At 43.2% G+C, this 15,493-nt stretch overlaps 1 protein-coding gene across 2 annotated transcripts in view; it reads right to left on the reverse strand.

The window, feature by feature from the left end:
• Nucleotides 1–9,367: 9,367 nt before the first annotated feature.
• The window catches only part of HDAC8 (histone deacetylase 8), a 228,833-nt gene continuing 222,707 nt past the window's right edge, over nt 9,368–15,493 (reverse strand). For both annotated transcript variants that reach the window (XM_043569860.1, XM_043569862.1), the window contains one exon: nt 9,368–9,931. In XM_043569860.1, coding sequence (XP_043425795.1) covers nt 9,909–9,931 — 23 coding nt within the window. In that variant the 3' untranslated portion in view covers nt 9,368–9,908. The remainder of the gene's footprint in view (nt 9,932–15,493) is intronic.

Here is a 15,493-nt window from a genome sequence, read left to right on the forward strand (position 1 = left end):
GAGAGAGACAGAGAGGGAGAGAGACACAGAATCTGAAGCAGGCTCCAGGCTCTGAGCTGTCAGCACAGAGCCTGATGCGGGGCTCAAACCCACGAACCACAACATCATGACCTGAGCTGAAGTCAGATGCTTAACCTACTGAGCCACCCTGGCGCCCTCTAAGTATTTTGTTCTTTTGGGTGTTATTGTAAATAGAATTGTTTTCTTAATTTCCTTTTCAGATTGTTCACTGATAAAGAAACACAGCTGAGTTTTGTTTGTTAACCTTGTACCCTGTAATTTTGCTGAATTTGTCTATTAGCTCTAGTAGTTTTCTTTGTTTTGCAGCATTTTTAAAAATATTTTTTTAATGTTTATTTATTTTTGAGAGAAAGCGAGCGAGCACAAGCAGAGAAAGGGCAGAGAGAGGTGGTAACAGAAGATTCGAAGCAGGCTCTGCACTGACAGCAGAGAGCCCAACGCAGGCCTCAAACTCATGAGCCATGAGATCATGATCTGAGCCGAAGTCGGATGCTCAACTGACTGAGCCACCCGGTCAGCCCTGTTATGGCAGTGTTTTTATTTGTAAGGAAAAATGAGAAAATTCTGAATATTCAGCATTAGGGGACAGGTTAAACAAATTTTGTAGCCATCTATATAATGTGAATACTTCAAGGGATTAGATGTGCCATACTTTTTGGTATGTCTTAGATATGCCATAATAAAAGATGAACAAGGTAGTTCATTATAGATTGATATGGAAAGTTGCCCAGGGAATATAATGAAGTGAGAAAAATCAGGTTACCAAACAGTATGGTTTCATTCATATAACAGTCAAATGATCATATATGTTCCCAGCTTCACAGGGACAGGGATTATTGCCTGTTTTGTCCACAGATATGGTACATAATGTGTTGTCAATAAATATTTATGGAATAAATGACAAAAAACTCTGGAAAGATACACACCAAACGCTAATTGTGGTTATTGCTGAGACATAGGGTTATGAAGGAACCATTATCTATATTGTTTGAATCTTTTTACCTCAAAAGATATATTGCAGAAAATTTTCCATTAAACACACACATACATACATACACACACACACACACACACAACACTCCATTCTCTCTCTCACTAAGCAAATGATAAGAAGAAAGGCTCTGTGGGCCAAGGGAGTCTTCAGGACTCCATCTGAGGTAAACAGGCTTCTCATAGATAGCCACTTTGGAACAGGGCTTCAGGCAGCTTATTTCTCTTGTCCTAGCAGCTAGGGTGTTCTTTTTAAAATGCAAATCTGATCAGGCCACTCTAGGTTAAAACTCTCTGGTGGCTCCCTTACCTGCAGGATCAAGTCCAGTGTCCTCCACCTGGCACAGGAGGCCCTTTATGACCTGGCTCCTGCTATTTTACTATCTCTCACTCACTAATATGGATCTCAACTTTTGATTATAGACATTTAAAAACACACACAAGCAGAGAGAATAGTATATTCAACCTCCATGTGTCCATTAAATCAACTTCAACAATTATCAACATTTTTCAAATTTTGTTTTATTTATCTCCACCCAACACTAACTGCTATACCACATACATTTCCCCCTTTGTAGTATTTTAAAATACACCCCAGATGTATTATTTCACCTGTAAATGCTAGACTATGTTTCTTTAACAGATGAGGACTTAAATAAATATATAACTACGGTGCTCTTACCGTACTTAACAATATCATCAATAATTTCTTCTTTTAAAGTTTATTTATTTATTTTGAGATAGAGAGAGACCGAGTGGGAGGGGGGCAGAGAGAAAGGGTGAGAGATAGAATCCCCAGCAGGCTCCCCACTGTCAGCGCGCAGCCTGATGTGGGACTTGAACTCATGAACTGCGAGATCATGACCTGAACTGATGTCAAACACTTAACTGGCTGAGCCACCCAGATGCCCCATCAATAATTTCTTTTTAACATGGCCATTATCTTTCAAAAATAAGCTTTAAGAGCTGGGGTGCCTGGGGGGCTCAGTCAGTTAAGTGTCTGACTCTTGGTTTCGGCTCAGGTCATGATCTCATGGTTTGTGAGTTCGAGCCCTGCATTGGGCTCCGTGCTGACAGTGCAGAGCCTGCTCGGGATTCTTTCCCTCTCTCTCTGCCCCTCCTCTGCTTGTTCTTTCTGTCTCTCTCTCTCAAAAATAAATAAACTTAAAAGATTAAAAATATCTTTATTACTGGGGCACCTGGGTGGCTCAGTCAGTTAAGAGTGCAACTCTTGTTCTCAGCTCAGGTCTTGATCTCAGGGTCGTGAGTTCAAGCTCCACATAGGGCTCTGCACTGGGTGTGAAGCCTACTTTAAAAAAATCGTTATTATTGAAATATAGTTGACATACAATGTTATATTCGTTCAGGTGTATAACATGGTAATAGGAAAATTCTATATATTACTCAGTGCTCACAATAAGTGTAGTCACCATCTGTCAGCATACAATATTATTACAATATCACTGACAATATTCCCTATGCTGTACTCTTCATCTCTGAGACTTATTTATTTTATAACTGGAAGTATGTGTCTCTTAATCCCCTTTACCTATTTTGCCCATCCTCACCCCCTTCCCTTCTGGCAACCACCAGTTTGTTCTCTGTATCTATGAGACCATTTCTGTTTTTTTGTTTGTCTGTTTAGATCCCACATAGAAGGGAAATCACATGGTATTTGTCCTTCTCTGATTTATTTCACTCAACATAATACCTTCTGTGTCCATACAGGTTGTGGCAAATGGCAAGATCTCATTCTTTTTTTTTTTTTTGCCCGAGTAATGTTCCATTGCATGTATATATACCACATCTTTATCCATGCATTTATCAATGAACGTTTTGGGTTGCTTCCATAGCTTTGCTATTATGAATAATGCTGCAATAAACATAGGAGTGCATATATCTTTTCAAATTAGTGTTTTCATTGTCTTTGGGTAAATACCCAGAAGTGGAATTACTGGATCCTATAGTATTTCTATTTTTAATTTTTTAAATGTTTATTTATTTATTTTTGAGAGAGAGAGAGAGAGAGAGGAGGGGCAGAGAGGAAGCAGGCTCCACTCTGGCAGCACAGAGCCCAGCATGGGTGGGGGGGCATCTCACAAACCTTGAGATCATGACCTGAGCCGAAATCAAGAGTTGGATGCTCAACCGACTGAGTCATCCAGGAGCCTCTATTTTTAATTTTTTGAGGAGCCTGCATACTGTTTTCCACAGTGGTTGCGCCAATTTACATTCCCACCAACAGTGCATGAGGATTCCCTTTTCTTTATATCTTCTCCAACACTTGTTATTTTTTGTCTTTTTGATACTGGCCATTTTGTCTGTTCTGAGGTGATAGCTCATTGTGGTTTTGATTTACGAATACTTTCTTGAAAAATTTTGTATTATGTTTATTTTTGAGAGGAAGAGATAAAGCATGAATGGGGGAGGGGCAGAGAAAGAGGGAGACACAGAATCCAAAGCAGGCTCCAGGCTCTGAGCTGTCAGTGCAGAGCCTGATGCAGGGCTTGAACTCACAGACTGTGATATCATGACCTGAGATGAAGTTGGACACTCAACTGACTGAGCCACCCAGGTGCCCCAATTTATGAGCAATTTCTTTTTTAAAAAAAATTTTTTTTCAACGTTTATTTATTTTTGGGACAGAGAGAGACAGAGCATGAACGGGGGAGGGTCAGAGAGAGAGGGAGACACAGAATTGGAAACAGGCTCCAGGCTCTGAGCCATCAGCCCAGAGTCTGACGCGGGGCTCAAACTCATGGACCGCGAGATCGTGACCTGGCTGAAGTCGGACGCTTAACTGACTGCGCCACCCAGGCGCCCCTATGAGCAATTTCTTTACAACACCTAGTCCATGTCCAAATTTCTCCTATTGCCTTAAAGATACCTTTTTATGGTTGGTTTTCTTGAATACTGTCTAATATTCTGTGTTCTGACAACACTCAAGTGCTTGTGGCCTCCCTAAATTTTATGTGTCTTTGCCTGGAATGCTTGTCCCTCCCCTTCCCCCCACCCTGCCCCTACGCCTGGCCATAGATCTGCTTGAGTGTCATCCCCTGTTTGTGGCCTTCATGATTGTCACAGTGTAGATTGCTTTTCTCTCCTCTGTCCCATAATACTGAGGATATGACACTGCTTTATCTTAGTACATTGTTCCACCATTCCATAGGTGTATATTGGGAATTACCATGGTACCATGCCAGGCACTGGGGATACAGCAGTGAAACTGTCAAAGTTCCCACCCTCTTAGTGCATGTGAGTAGGAATAAATAAAAAATGAATAAGATAATGCTAAATGGTATAAAAATAGGGTTTTTTTTTGGCTTTTTTTTTGTTTGTTTGGAATAGAGAGGGCGGCAAGGCCACAATAGATGAAGTGGCTGGTGTATTTTACTGAGGCAGTGATATGTGGCTAAGAACTGAATGAGAGGGAACCAATCTGAGGAAGATCTGGGCATTCCAGGCAGAAGGACCAGCATTTGCAGAGACCCTGAGGGAGGTGGCCCTGTCTTGAAAGGCTCTATTTACATCCATCTTTACCTCTGCATCTGTAGATTTCATCCTTTCGGGGAATCATAGAACGCCGTCCCCCACCCAGTGTTGAGAATCTGAAAATTAGCTATGGATCCTTGCCCTAGAAGAATGTGCAAATGCGCAGCCACACAAATTTGCATCCTATTTCTCTAATTCTTGAAGCCAGGGAACTTCAGAAAGATTTCCTGCCCTGACTGGGTTCACATTAAGGACAGAAACAGTGTCTACTACTGATATCTAAAACGCTCTGTACAATGTTCATTATCTCTTTGATCCCTGGGAACCTCCCCTTGAGGTAGGTAACAGGTATGATCCCTTTTTGATAGGTGAGGAGAGAAGGCTCAGGGACAGTGAGTTACTTGGCCAATGTCACAAAGCTAGTGAGTGACAGGAGGGGATTTAAATCCAAGTACTGTGCGCATAATTGCATGCATACTAAGGCACTGCTGGTCATCTTGGGGCCCAGCTCTGAGCAGGAGGTTTGGAGACTTGTCCCAAGAGCAAAGGCTGGGGGAGGAGAAGCTGCTGGAGCTTTCTGCTTAGGGGCTTAGAGATATCAAAACCCACTCTGTCTAATGGCTGTTTGCTTTCCTTCTTTCCCTTCCTTCTCCTTGTCCTCTTCTTCCTCTTCCTTCTTCCATTTTTGTTGAATGACAATATTTGATTTTCTTATAAAGAAGCCTTTCTGCCTTAGAAAGAGTCTTTTAAATATAGAATTGGAAATATACTGCTCTCTCTGTGACAGCTCACAATGAATACAGCAGAGGCAGATCCACCTCCCCCCATCCCAAAGGGAAACTGGCTTGGGATTTTTCCGTTGGCTTTTGAAAAAAATTATTTATTTACTTTTTTTGGACCAGGTAATGCATTCACAGGGTTCAGAAATCAAAAGTTACAAAAAGGAACACAGTACAAGTCTCTCTCATTCCCCTGCCACCTGCCACCTGGTTTCCCTGCCTAGAGGCAACTGAGGTGCCCCAGTTTCTTGTGTATCTTTCCAAAGATGTTTTATGCAAATATAAGCATACCCATTATATATACATATCTTTTTTTATGGTTATTTTCTTAACCCTTGAGTTGCAGACAGACTATAGTCTTCCGTCTCTGGCTCTCTCGCCCCTGAGTGCCTCAGGAATAGTGGAGGCCTGCCGAGATCCTGGTAGCACCGGGTTTTCCTCAGTTTCCAGGCCCATTTTCATGGCAGCCCTCCCCCTCCCCCCGTCCCAACTGCACACAACTCTTTAGGCTTTTTTCAAAGTCGTATTTGTGATAATTCATCAAGCACTCACAATAGTCTATGAAGTGTAAGAATCATTTGTCTCACTTTATGGGTAGGGAAACAGACCCAGAAGGGTCGAGTAACTTGCTGAAAAGCACACAACTAATGTCCTTATGTGCTGAGGGCCTGGGAGCAGTGTGGCTTGGTCCAGCTTGGACTTTGGAAGCAATAAGAAAATTGTTTACTCCGAAGTCACAGTTTAAAAATATTTCAGTGGCACTAGGTGCGGAGCAGTGGAAAAAGTAAGGAAAGTTGCAGTTTCAGCTGGGTTTGCTTCCTGCCTCTGCTCCTTGCAACTGGGCAAGTTCCTTCACAGTTTGTAGCCTCAGTTTGCTAATCTATAAAGTGGGGATTATAATACCCACCCAGCAGGGTGGAGAGTGACATATTATAAAAGAAAGTGATTTGTAAAGTGGGGCATATTCCAATGCTTGCTTTGCATTATTATTATGGTTATTATGGCTGGTCCTTGCAAGCACAAAGGTAGCTGTTTCCTGAAGCCCGGGCAGGCTCACACTGGGTATGAAGTTGCCCCGCCCTCAAGCCAACAAATCTAAAAAAGACCCGCTCTGGCCTAGTGATTTGTAAATCAGGAGCCCTCCACCTGGTCCAATCTTTCTTTCTAGCTCAGAACCTCCTGGGTGGTTAGAACTGCCCCAGGGTCTGAGCACAAACTATTCCTCAGTGGGTGTCTTGAATTTACTTTGATCTGGAACTTCCCCTACAGATCGGTTCTTTTTTTTTTTTTAAGTTGATTTTCCCAATTACAAAACTAGAATGTGCTTACTGGAGAAAATCTGGAAATATTGAAAAGTAGAAGGAACAAAAATTAAACCATCCCTACACATTCCTCCTTCAAAGAAGCCTACTTCGGTTGATATTTTGGTGTATTTCCTTTCAGTCTTTTTTACCCGCTGGCACTTATGATAATTCTTAGCAAAACAATTTTTTTTTACAGATTTATTGAGGTATAACTGTTATACCCAAAGCTGCACATATTTAATGTGTACAATTTGATGACTTTAGACTGTGTGGAGCAACTCTTAATCTGTCTTGCTGATTTTGTGAATGCTGTGTCCACCTTTGGGTATTTCAATTTTAATTTTTAAAAACTTGAAATTATTCCGGGGTGCCTGGGTGGCTCAGTCACTTAAGCGTCTGACTTTGGCTCAGGTCATGATCTTGTGGTTCAAGAGTTTGAGCCATGCATCCGGCTCTGCGCTGACAGTGCAGAGCCTGCTTGGGATTGTCTCTCTCCCACTCTGTCTCTGCTCTTCCCCCCACCCCCGCCTTTCTCTCAAAATAAATAATAAACTTAAAAAAAAAGAGTCAACTTATTTTTTAAAAGTTAAAATTATTCCTAGTTTTATCTATGGGATTATTTTTAGCCTAGTTTTAAAAAAGATTTTTTAAATGTTTGTTTATTTTTGAGAGAGAGAGAGAGAGAAAAGCGCGTACACACAAGTGGGGGAGGGGCAGAGAGAGAGAGGGAGACACAGAATCCGAAGTGGACTCCAGGCTCCGAGCTGTCAGCACAGTTCCCATGGGGCTCGAACTCATGAACCATGAGTTCATGACCTGAGCCCAAGTCGGATGCTTAACCTACTGAGCCACCCAGATGCCCTTAGTTTAATTTTTTTTATTAAAAAATTTTTTTAATGTTTATTTATTCTTGAGAGAGACAGAGACAGAGTGTGAGCAGGGGTGGGGCAAAGAGAGAGGGAGACACAGAATCCAAAGCAGGCTTCAGGCTCTGAGCTGCCAGCACAGAGCTAGACATGGGGCTTGAACCCGCAAACAGCGATATCATGACCTGAGCCAAAGTCAGACACTTAACCGAGCCACCCAGGTGCCCCCTTAGCTTAATTTTTTAAATAGATTTTATTTTTAAGTAATCTCTACACCCAACATGGGGCTGGAACTCACAACCTTGAGATCAAGAGTTGCACGCTCCACCGACTGAGCCAGCCAGGCACTCTAGCCTAACATTTTCAACAAGAACCAAATAAAAAGGGATCCTGAAGGCCATTGAGGTGGTGCACTGTCAGGAACAAGCCTGGCCTCTGGGATGTCCAGCAGCGGGTCAGTGCTACAGCTTGCTTTGGTGCTGTTGGTCAGAGGTCGGGCTAAGACAGCAGTAGTTAAGGTGAAAAGAAGGTGGCATTGGCCGTCCAGTGGAAAAAAGTTCCTTTTCATTCAGGTCTGTTCTCCTTGAAAGGAAAATGGATCACTAGCATTTACCACTTTACCAGGTGGTTACCTCTTAGGGATGAGGCCTTCACAGGAATTTGGGTGATGGGTTTGGACGTGGATCGCTGGTATAGAGGACCCCCCCACACTCCCACACCCCGCAAGCAACCGGATTAAGCAAGCCTTTGAGACAACAAACCTTGCTGGGTGGTCTCTTGTAGGCTTGGAACTCAGACTTCCCATTTTACCTTCCTTGGCCTCCCCCACCCCCAACTGCCTCATTCAGTGCCTCCACCCTCTTATTTTTTTTTTAATCCCCCTTCTTTTGGGTATAAGTAAAACTGCCCTTAAGCTGAGCATGTATAATTAGAATAGTGGGCATTTGGAGTGACTGGTATTCCTAGCCAACCAGGCGCCCCAATGTTGTTTAATAAAAGCTTGGTTATTCCCATCCTGGATACGGTCAAGGCTTTTTCCACTCCCTTCTACGGAATGCCCATCCCCCTCTCTGAGGCCTGGAGAAGTACAACTCATCCTAAGAGGCCTGGCTCAAATATCACCCCCTTTAAAATGCTCCGTGATGCTGTCCTGGCTGGGCGAGTGGCTCTTTCCTCAACACTCCTACACCTCTGGATTCATGCTGGTAGCAGAGCGGAAATATGTCGGGATCTGGTTTTTTCCCTCCTCCTTTGCCCTGTCTGGGAGTTCCTAGATGGCCAGAATGGGGCTGCATTCTTGTCTCCTATCCTAATCCCAGGAGTGGAAAGAGCTTCATAAATACTTGGTGAATCAAATCATGAAATCATGATATTTTGCTGTCCCTTCTGCTTTAGCACTCTCTCTCTCTCTCTCTCTCTGTTATTCCCCATCCACATTTTGCCACCTTCACTCCCTCCCACCCCCAGATTACAGTAAAAATTGTATCCCATTGCAATCAAGTGTACTGATTACATTTGACAGGCAAGTATCCTCACTATCCATCAAAATGCGCCTCCTTAGATCTGTGAGCCTCCTACCCTTCCCATCCCTAAAGGGTTCCCAGGGAGGGGAATAGCTTCTCCCCATAGGGCCAGCAGCGGGACCTCTCCTTGGTTGCTGTGCCCGTCTTCTCTGGAGTCCTGGATGAGCCCCTGGCACAGGACAGCTTGGACCTTCTGTCCCCAGGACTTAGAGGGGACACACCAGTTCCTCAGGGAGGGGTCGGGGATCCCGCACTCAGAGTCAGCTTCCCAGACTGGGCCAGAACAAAACCTGGAAGCATCAGGGTTAGTCTTGATACTTCGGTGAGAGGAAATGTCCAGAACTGTGTGCACTGTCAGGAGCACTTTACAAGAGGATGATGGGACAAAGAGGTAGGTTTTCAAAGATTTTATTAAAAAACAAAATAGATCCATAATCCTAAAAACAACACAGGTAGATTTCTCCCCACCTCCCATTCTGCCAACCCGTCCCCCTCCCCTAAAGACTCCATCCGGAAGGTACTGAAGCCCAAACCCTGCCTCTTGGTTCTCCCCACCCCGCAAACCTGTGACCCAAGCTCCACACTTTCCTCCAGCCTCTGATGTCTCCTTTAAGAAAATAAAAATACTCCCTCCCCACTCGCTTAAAAATAATTTTCAAAGATTAAAAATGGCATTTGTGTGTTTTTAAAAAATAAACACTTTAAATGCTGGAAATCTCTCTCTTCCCCTAGGCCTAGTTGAGGCCTCTGGGGTGCTTGCCTGCCTCACCCCAGGAGGCCAGTTGCCACATGGTGCCCCTTGGAAATTTTCAGGAAGTAATTTCTTCCAAATTTCCCCTGCAGTCACAAATTCCACACACTGCTCGCATAAACACGCTGTCTTCATTACAGGCACTGTTCCTCAGCTCTGGAAACCTGATCTCTTTTTGTCAACTAGACCACATGCTTCAGATTCCCTGCAAACAGGAGAGAAAACAAAATTCAGGTAACATACATGAATTATACCTCGATAAAGCTTTTTTTTTTTTTTTTAAAAAAAGCATTTGCACTGGGGACTTGTTCTCTTGCTGCTGTTGGGAACACAGGGACCCTGACATGTGAACAAGCCCAGGCTAGCCTCCTGGATGGTGAGAGACACATGGTTCAGTTACCCTCACAACCACCAGTTACCCACCAGACAAGTGAGTGAGGCCTTTGGCAGCCAGCTGACTGCAGTGTTGGGTGAACCCTGCCAAAACCAGCAGAAGAACCGTCCAGCTGAACCCAGCCCAATTGCCAATCCACAGAGTCATGGGCTAAACAGATGATTATTTAAGACACACACACACACACACACACACAGACACAAATTCAGGCAACTTTTCAGAATTCACTCTTCACTAACTGCATCAAATCTTCCCTCACTCTCAACATTTCTTCCTGACTTAGCAGGCCACAACACTTCTAGCAGTTTCTCTTGTGATGACCCATGAAATATGAATTGGGAGCTTCCCCCCTCCCCCGCACTCAGGCCTAAGAGTCTTTTAGGGATAAGTGAGCACTTGAAATCCTATAGGACTGAGCTCCAGGAATGAAAAATTTGCTCACTTGGTCTCTCCACAGCTTTCTTCTTGCCCCACTTCCCCAAACACTGGGCTCCAGACACTACTGACAGCTTCTCCTCTGAAACAGGAAGAATGCCCCATGAAGGCAGGTACCTGGGCTGTCTTACATTTAAAATTTTTTTTAAATGTTTATTTATTTTTGAGAGAGAGAGACAGAGTCAGAGTGTGAGCAGGGGAGGGGCAGAGAGGGAGAGGGAGACACAGAATCCAAAGCAGGTTCCAGGCTCCAAGCTGTCAGCTGGGGCTCGAACTCATGAGCTGTGAGATCATGACATGAGCTGCAGTCAACACTTAACTGACCAAGCCATCCAGGCACCCCTGTCTTACTGTCTTTTTAAGTTTATTTATTCATTTTGAGAGAGAGGGAGGGAGACAGAGAGATAGGGAGAGAGAGAGCTCTCATGTTGTCAGCACAGAGCCCAACACAGAGCTTTATACCATGAACCATGAGATCACGACCTGAGCTGCAATCAAGACTCAGAAGCTTAACCAACTGAGCCACCCAGGCACCCTTGGGCTGTCTTACTTTTGATTGATCTCTAAAGTCTAGCACAGTGCCTCACACACAGCAGGTGCTCAACAAATGGCTGAGTGAATTGAGGTAGGAATGAAAGAAAAAACAAATCAGCACCCACTTGCCTATCTAGATTTATGTATGTATGTATGTATGTATTTTGAAATCTCTACATCCAACGCAGGGCTCAAACTCACAACCCTGAGATCAAGAGTTGCATGCTCTTCTGGCTGAGCTAGCCAGGCACCCTCTAGTTTTATTTTTAACTTAACATACAAGAAAATTGATTTGTATAGATAGTTCTATGATTTTTAACACATGTATAGATTTATGACACAGAATAGACCCATTACCCTCTAAAATTCCCGAAGCTATCCCTTGGCAGTCACATCCTCTCCTTCCTCTTTTACCACCTGGCAATCACTGATCTATTCTCCATCACTATGTGTTGTCTTTTTCAGAATGCCATTTAAATGGAATAAAAACACAGTGTAGGGACACCTGGGTGGCTCAGGCAGTTAAACGTCCAACACAGGTCTGGTCATAATCTCGTGGTCTTTGAGTTTAAGCCTCGCCTCAGGCTCTGTGCTGACAGCCCAGAGCCTGGAGCCTGCTTCGGATTCTGTGTCTCTCTCTCTCTCTGCCCCCCCCCCCCAACTTGTGCTCTCTCTCTCTCTCTCTCTGAAAAATAAACATTAAAAAATTTAAAAAAACACAGTGTATAACCTTTTATGATTGCCTTCTTTCATGCAGCACACTTCCTTTGTGTGTCATGCAAACTTTTAGGTGTATCAACAACTTATTCCTTTTTGGGGGAGTACTTAACTTTTTAATTTTTCAATTATTATAGATTTATAGGAAGTTGAAAAAAAATACCAAGAGGTACCCTTCAATAAGTTTCTTCAAGTGGCAACATTTTCATAATGATTATTTAAATATCAAACCCAGGAAATTGATATTGGTACAATTCACAGACCACATTCAGATTTTACCAGTTTTACATGCACACATTTGTGTGTGTGTGTGTGTCTGTTTCTGTGTTTGTAAATGTACAGTTCTCTGCAGTTTTATCACATGTAGATTTGTGTAATCCCCACCACAAGAAGATACAGAATGTTATCCCATCACCACAAGGATTCCCCTCATGGTACCTTGTTACAGTAACTCCCCCCTAATCTCTAACCTCTAACAATCAATCTGGTCTCCAGTTCTATAATTTTGTATATGACCTTTTGAGACTGGCTTTCTTTCATAATTTTTTTTTTAAATATGTATTCATTTTTGAGAGAGAGAGAGACAGAGCATGAGCGGTAGAGGGGCAGACAGAGAGGGAAACACAGATCCAAAGCAGACTCCAGGCTCTGAGCTGTCAGCACAGAGCCCGATGTGGGGCTCAAACTCATGAACCGTGAGATCATGACCTGAGCCAAAGTTGGACGTTTAACTGAGCCACCCAGGCGCCCCCGAGATTAGCTTTCTTTGCTCAGCATATGGCCCTTATAATCCATTCAAGTTGTATGTTAAGTTTGTTCCTTTTTACCGCAGAGTAGGATTCCATGGTCTGGATGCACCAGAGTGTGCATCAGCCATTGAATGGCATCTGCATTGTTTCCAATGTGGGGCTATTACACATAAAGCTGCTATGGACATCCATGTAGAAATTTTTGTGACCATAGTTTTCATTTCTCTGGGATAAATGCCCAAGAGAGCAATTGCTGTATCATATGGTAGTTGCATGCTTGGTTTGATAAGAAACTGTCAAACTGTTTTCTAGAGTGGTCATACCATTGTGCATTTCCACCAGCAATGTATAAGGGATCTAGTTTCTCAGCATTTTTGTCAGCATTTGGTGGTTTCACCAGTTTTTATTTTGGCCATTCCTATATGTGTGTAGAGATCTTTTACTGTGGTCTCAATTTGCATTTTCCTAATGGTGAATGATGTTGAACATCTTTTCATGTGCTTATTTGTGGTCTGTATATCCCCTTCATGTCTTTTGCTGATTGGATTTTTTTTTTTACTGTTGAGTTTGGAGAGTTCTTTATATATTCTAGATACACATCTGTTAGGTGCACGATTTGAAAATATTTTATCTCAATATGTAACTTGTCTTTTTGTTCTCTTAACTGTTGCAAAACAAAATTTAATTTTTTGGATCACGGTTTTGGTGTTTTAAACCCTTAGGGCTCATCATCTCTGGATAATCTTTGATTCTTCATCTCTTGGTTCAAGCCTCCTCCACATCTAATGATTTGCCAAGCCTAATCTCAAGATGCCTCTCAACTTTGTCCGCCCCTTCCTTTTTTAAATGTTTATTTATTTATTTTGATCCAGAGAGAACTAGAGGGAGCAAGTGGGGGAGGAGCAGAGACAGGGAGAGAGAGGGAATCCCAACCAGGTTCTGTGCTGTCAGCCCAGAGTCTGACACTGGGCTCAAACTCATGGACCGCTTGATCATGTCCTGAGCCCAAGTCGGATGCTTAACCAACTGAACCACCCAGGCGCTCCTCCCCACCTCTGTCTTCTCCTTTCTATTCCACCCTCCCCAACTTAGTCACATATCTCATCACTCAGGTCACTGCAGTAGTCTCTTAACTGCTGCTCCTGCCTCTGGAGCTGTCCTGCACACCATTGGTAGCTGTGTTCACATGCCTTCTCTGCTCCAAAAATCCTTCAACAGCTCCTCACTACCTATAAATGAAGTCCAACCCCTTAGCTTAAATTTGCCCCATCCATACTTTCCCATCTCCATGTGGGCCTTTGCTTGTATTGTTGCTTCTTCTGAGGAAAACCTATAGGGGATCCTGATGCTGAAGCTAGGAGTCCTTGCATCTGTAAGTGTAGCCAGAGCTTGATGACTGAGTGAATGCACAGATAAACAAAATTTCATGTCTGAGTACTCCAACAACACATGTTCACAGAAAGGAAAGATGGGTGCTGTATCCTCTGCTGTTCTGTCTCACTCTCCAGTTACATTTGGAGGCAATTAAGAAAAACAACAGAAATAATTTCCACCAAAAGTTGATGATGAGCAATATTGAGTTTGGGTAACAATAAAAATGTAAGCTTAAATAATGCCATTGTTTCCCCCCTACATCTAGCTTTTCCAGCAGTGGGTGGCAGCCTGAGAAAATTCTAAAGGCCAGCATGGTCTAGGGCCTGGGAAGACAGAGTACAGACCAGAGGAGGCAAATGTAAATGCTTATAGAAGTCAAGGATGTACTGTATGTGAGTAAAGCATACTTAGGGCAAGACATATGGAACCTTCTTGATCCTTTGTTCTTTTTCTTACTTTCAATCATGACCTGAATAGAAGCAATAGTTCCCTCTTTTCTTACTTCTATTACAAAAGAAAACAAAAGCAAAACAGCATATGTGAGATGATAAATGGAAATTCACACTTGGCATATGGTAGGAGATGCAACAGGGAATGGTGGGGTTTGTGGCAAAGAGGAAGGTACATTTTCACAAAAGAGGCAGCTGCTACCCAGTCTCACATTTACGACTGAGCAGGAAGTTGGTCCTAGTGTGACCAGATCTATTTTCCAAGAGAGATTAAAACTTCACACTTTTAAAAAGTATATTTATTTTGAGAGAGAAAGAGAAGGAGAGGGACAGAGACAGAGAGGGAGAGAGAATCCCAAGCAGGCTCCATGCAGTCAGCACAGAGCCCGACGTGGGGCTCGAATTCATGAACTGCGAGATCATAACCTGAGCTGAAATCAAGAGTTGGATGATTAAAAAAAAAAAAAAAAAGGATGCCTGGGTGGCTCAGTCAGTTAAGCCCCCAACCTTGGCTCAGGTCATAATCTCACGGTTTGTGGGTTCAAGCCCTGCATTGGGCTCTGTGTTGACAGTTGAAGCCTGGAGCTTGCTTTGGATTCTGTGTCTCCCTCTCTCCCTGCCTCTCCCTTGCTCATGCTCTGTCTCTCTCTCCTTCTCAAAAATAAAATAAAAACATTGAAAAAGAAGAATTGGATGCTTAACTGACTGAGCCAACTAGGTGCTCCAGAAATTCACATTTTTATGTAAAGTTTCTGCAGTGTTAAATATGGAAAATTGATTTACACTTAAAAATTTTTAAAAAATGTTTATTTATTATGGAGAGACAGAGAGAGACAGAGCATGAGCATGGGAGGGGCAGAGAGAGGGGGAGACACAGAATCTGAAGCAGGCTCCAGATTCTGAGCTGTCAGCATAGAGCCCAACGCGGGGCTGGAACTCATAAACCACCAGATCATGACCTGAACCAAAGTCAGAGGCTTAACCAAGTGAGCCACCCAGGTGCCCCAATTTTCATTTTTTAAGATATCAATATGTGAGGCCAAATAAAACAACTTTGGAGGCAAGATGTGGCTCATAGGCTCCCAGTTTGTGATGTTTGGATTATCTCTGTGATA

Source organism: Prionailurus bengalensis, chromosome X (genome assembly GCF_016509475.1).
Source record: "Prionailurus bengalensis isolate Pbe53 chromosome X, Fcat_Pben_1.1_paternal_pri, whole genome shotgun sequence".
In the NCBI taxonomy this organism is placed as follows: domain Eukaryota; kingdom Metazoa; phylum Chordata; class Mammalia; order Carnivora; family Felidae; genus Prionailurus; species Prionailurus bengalensis.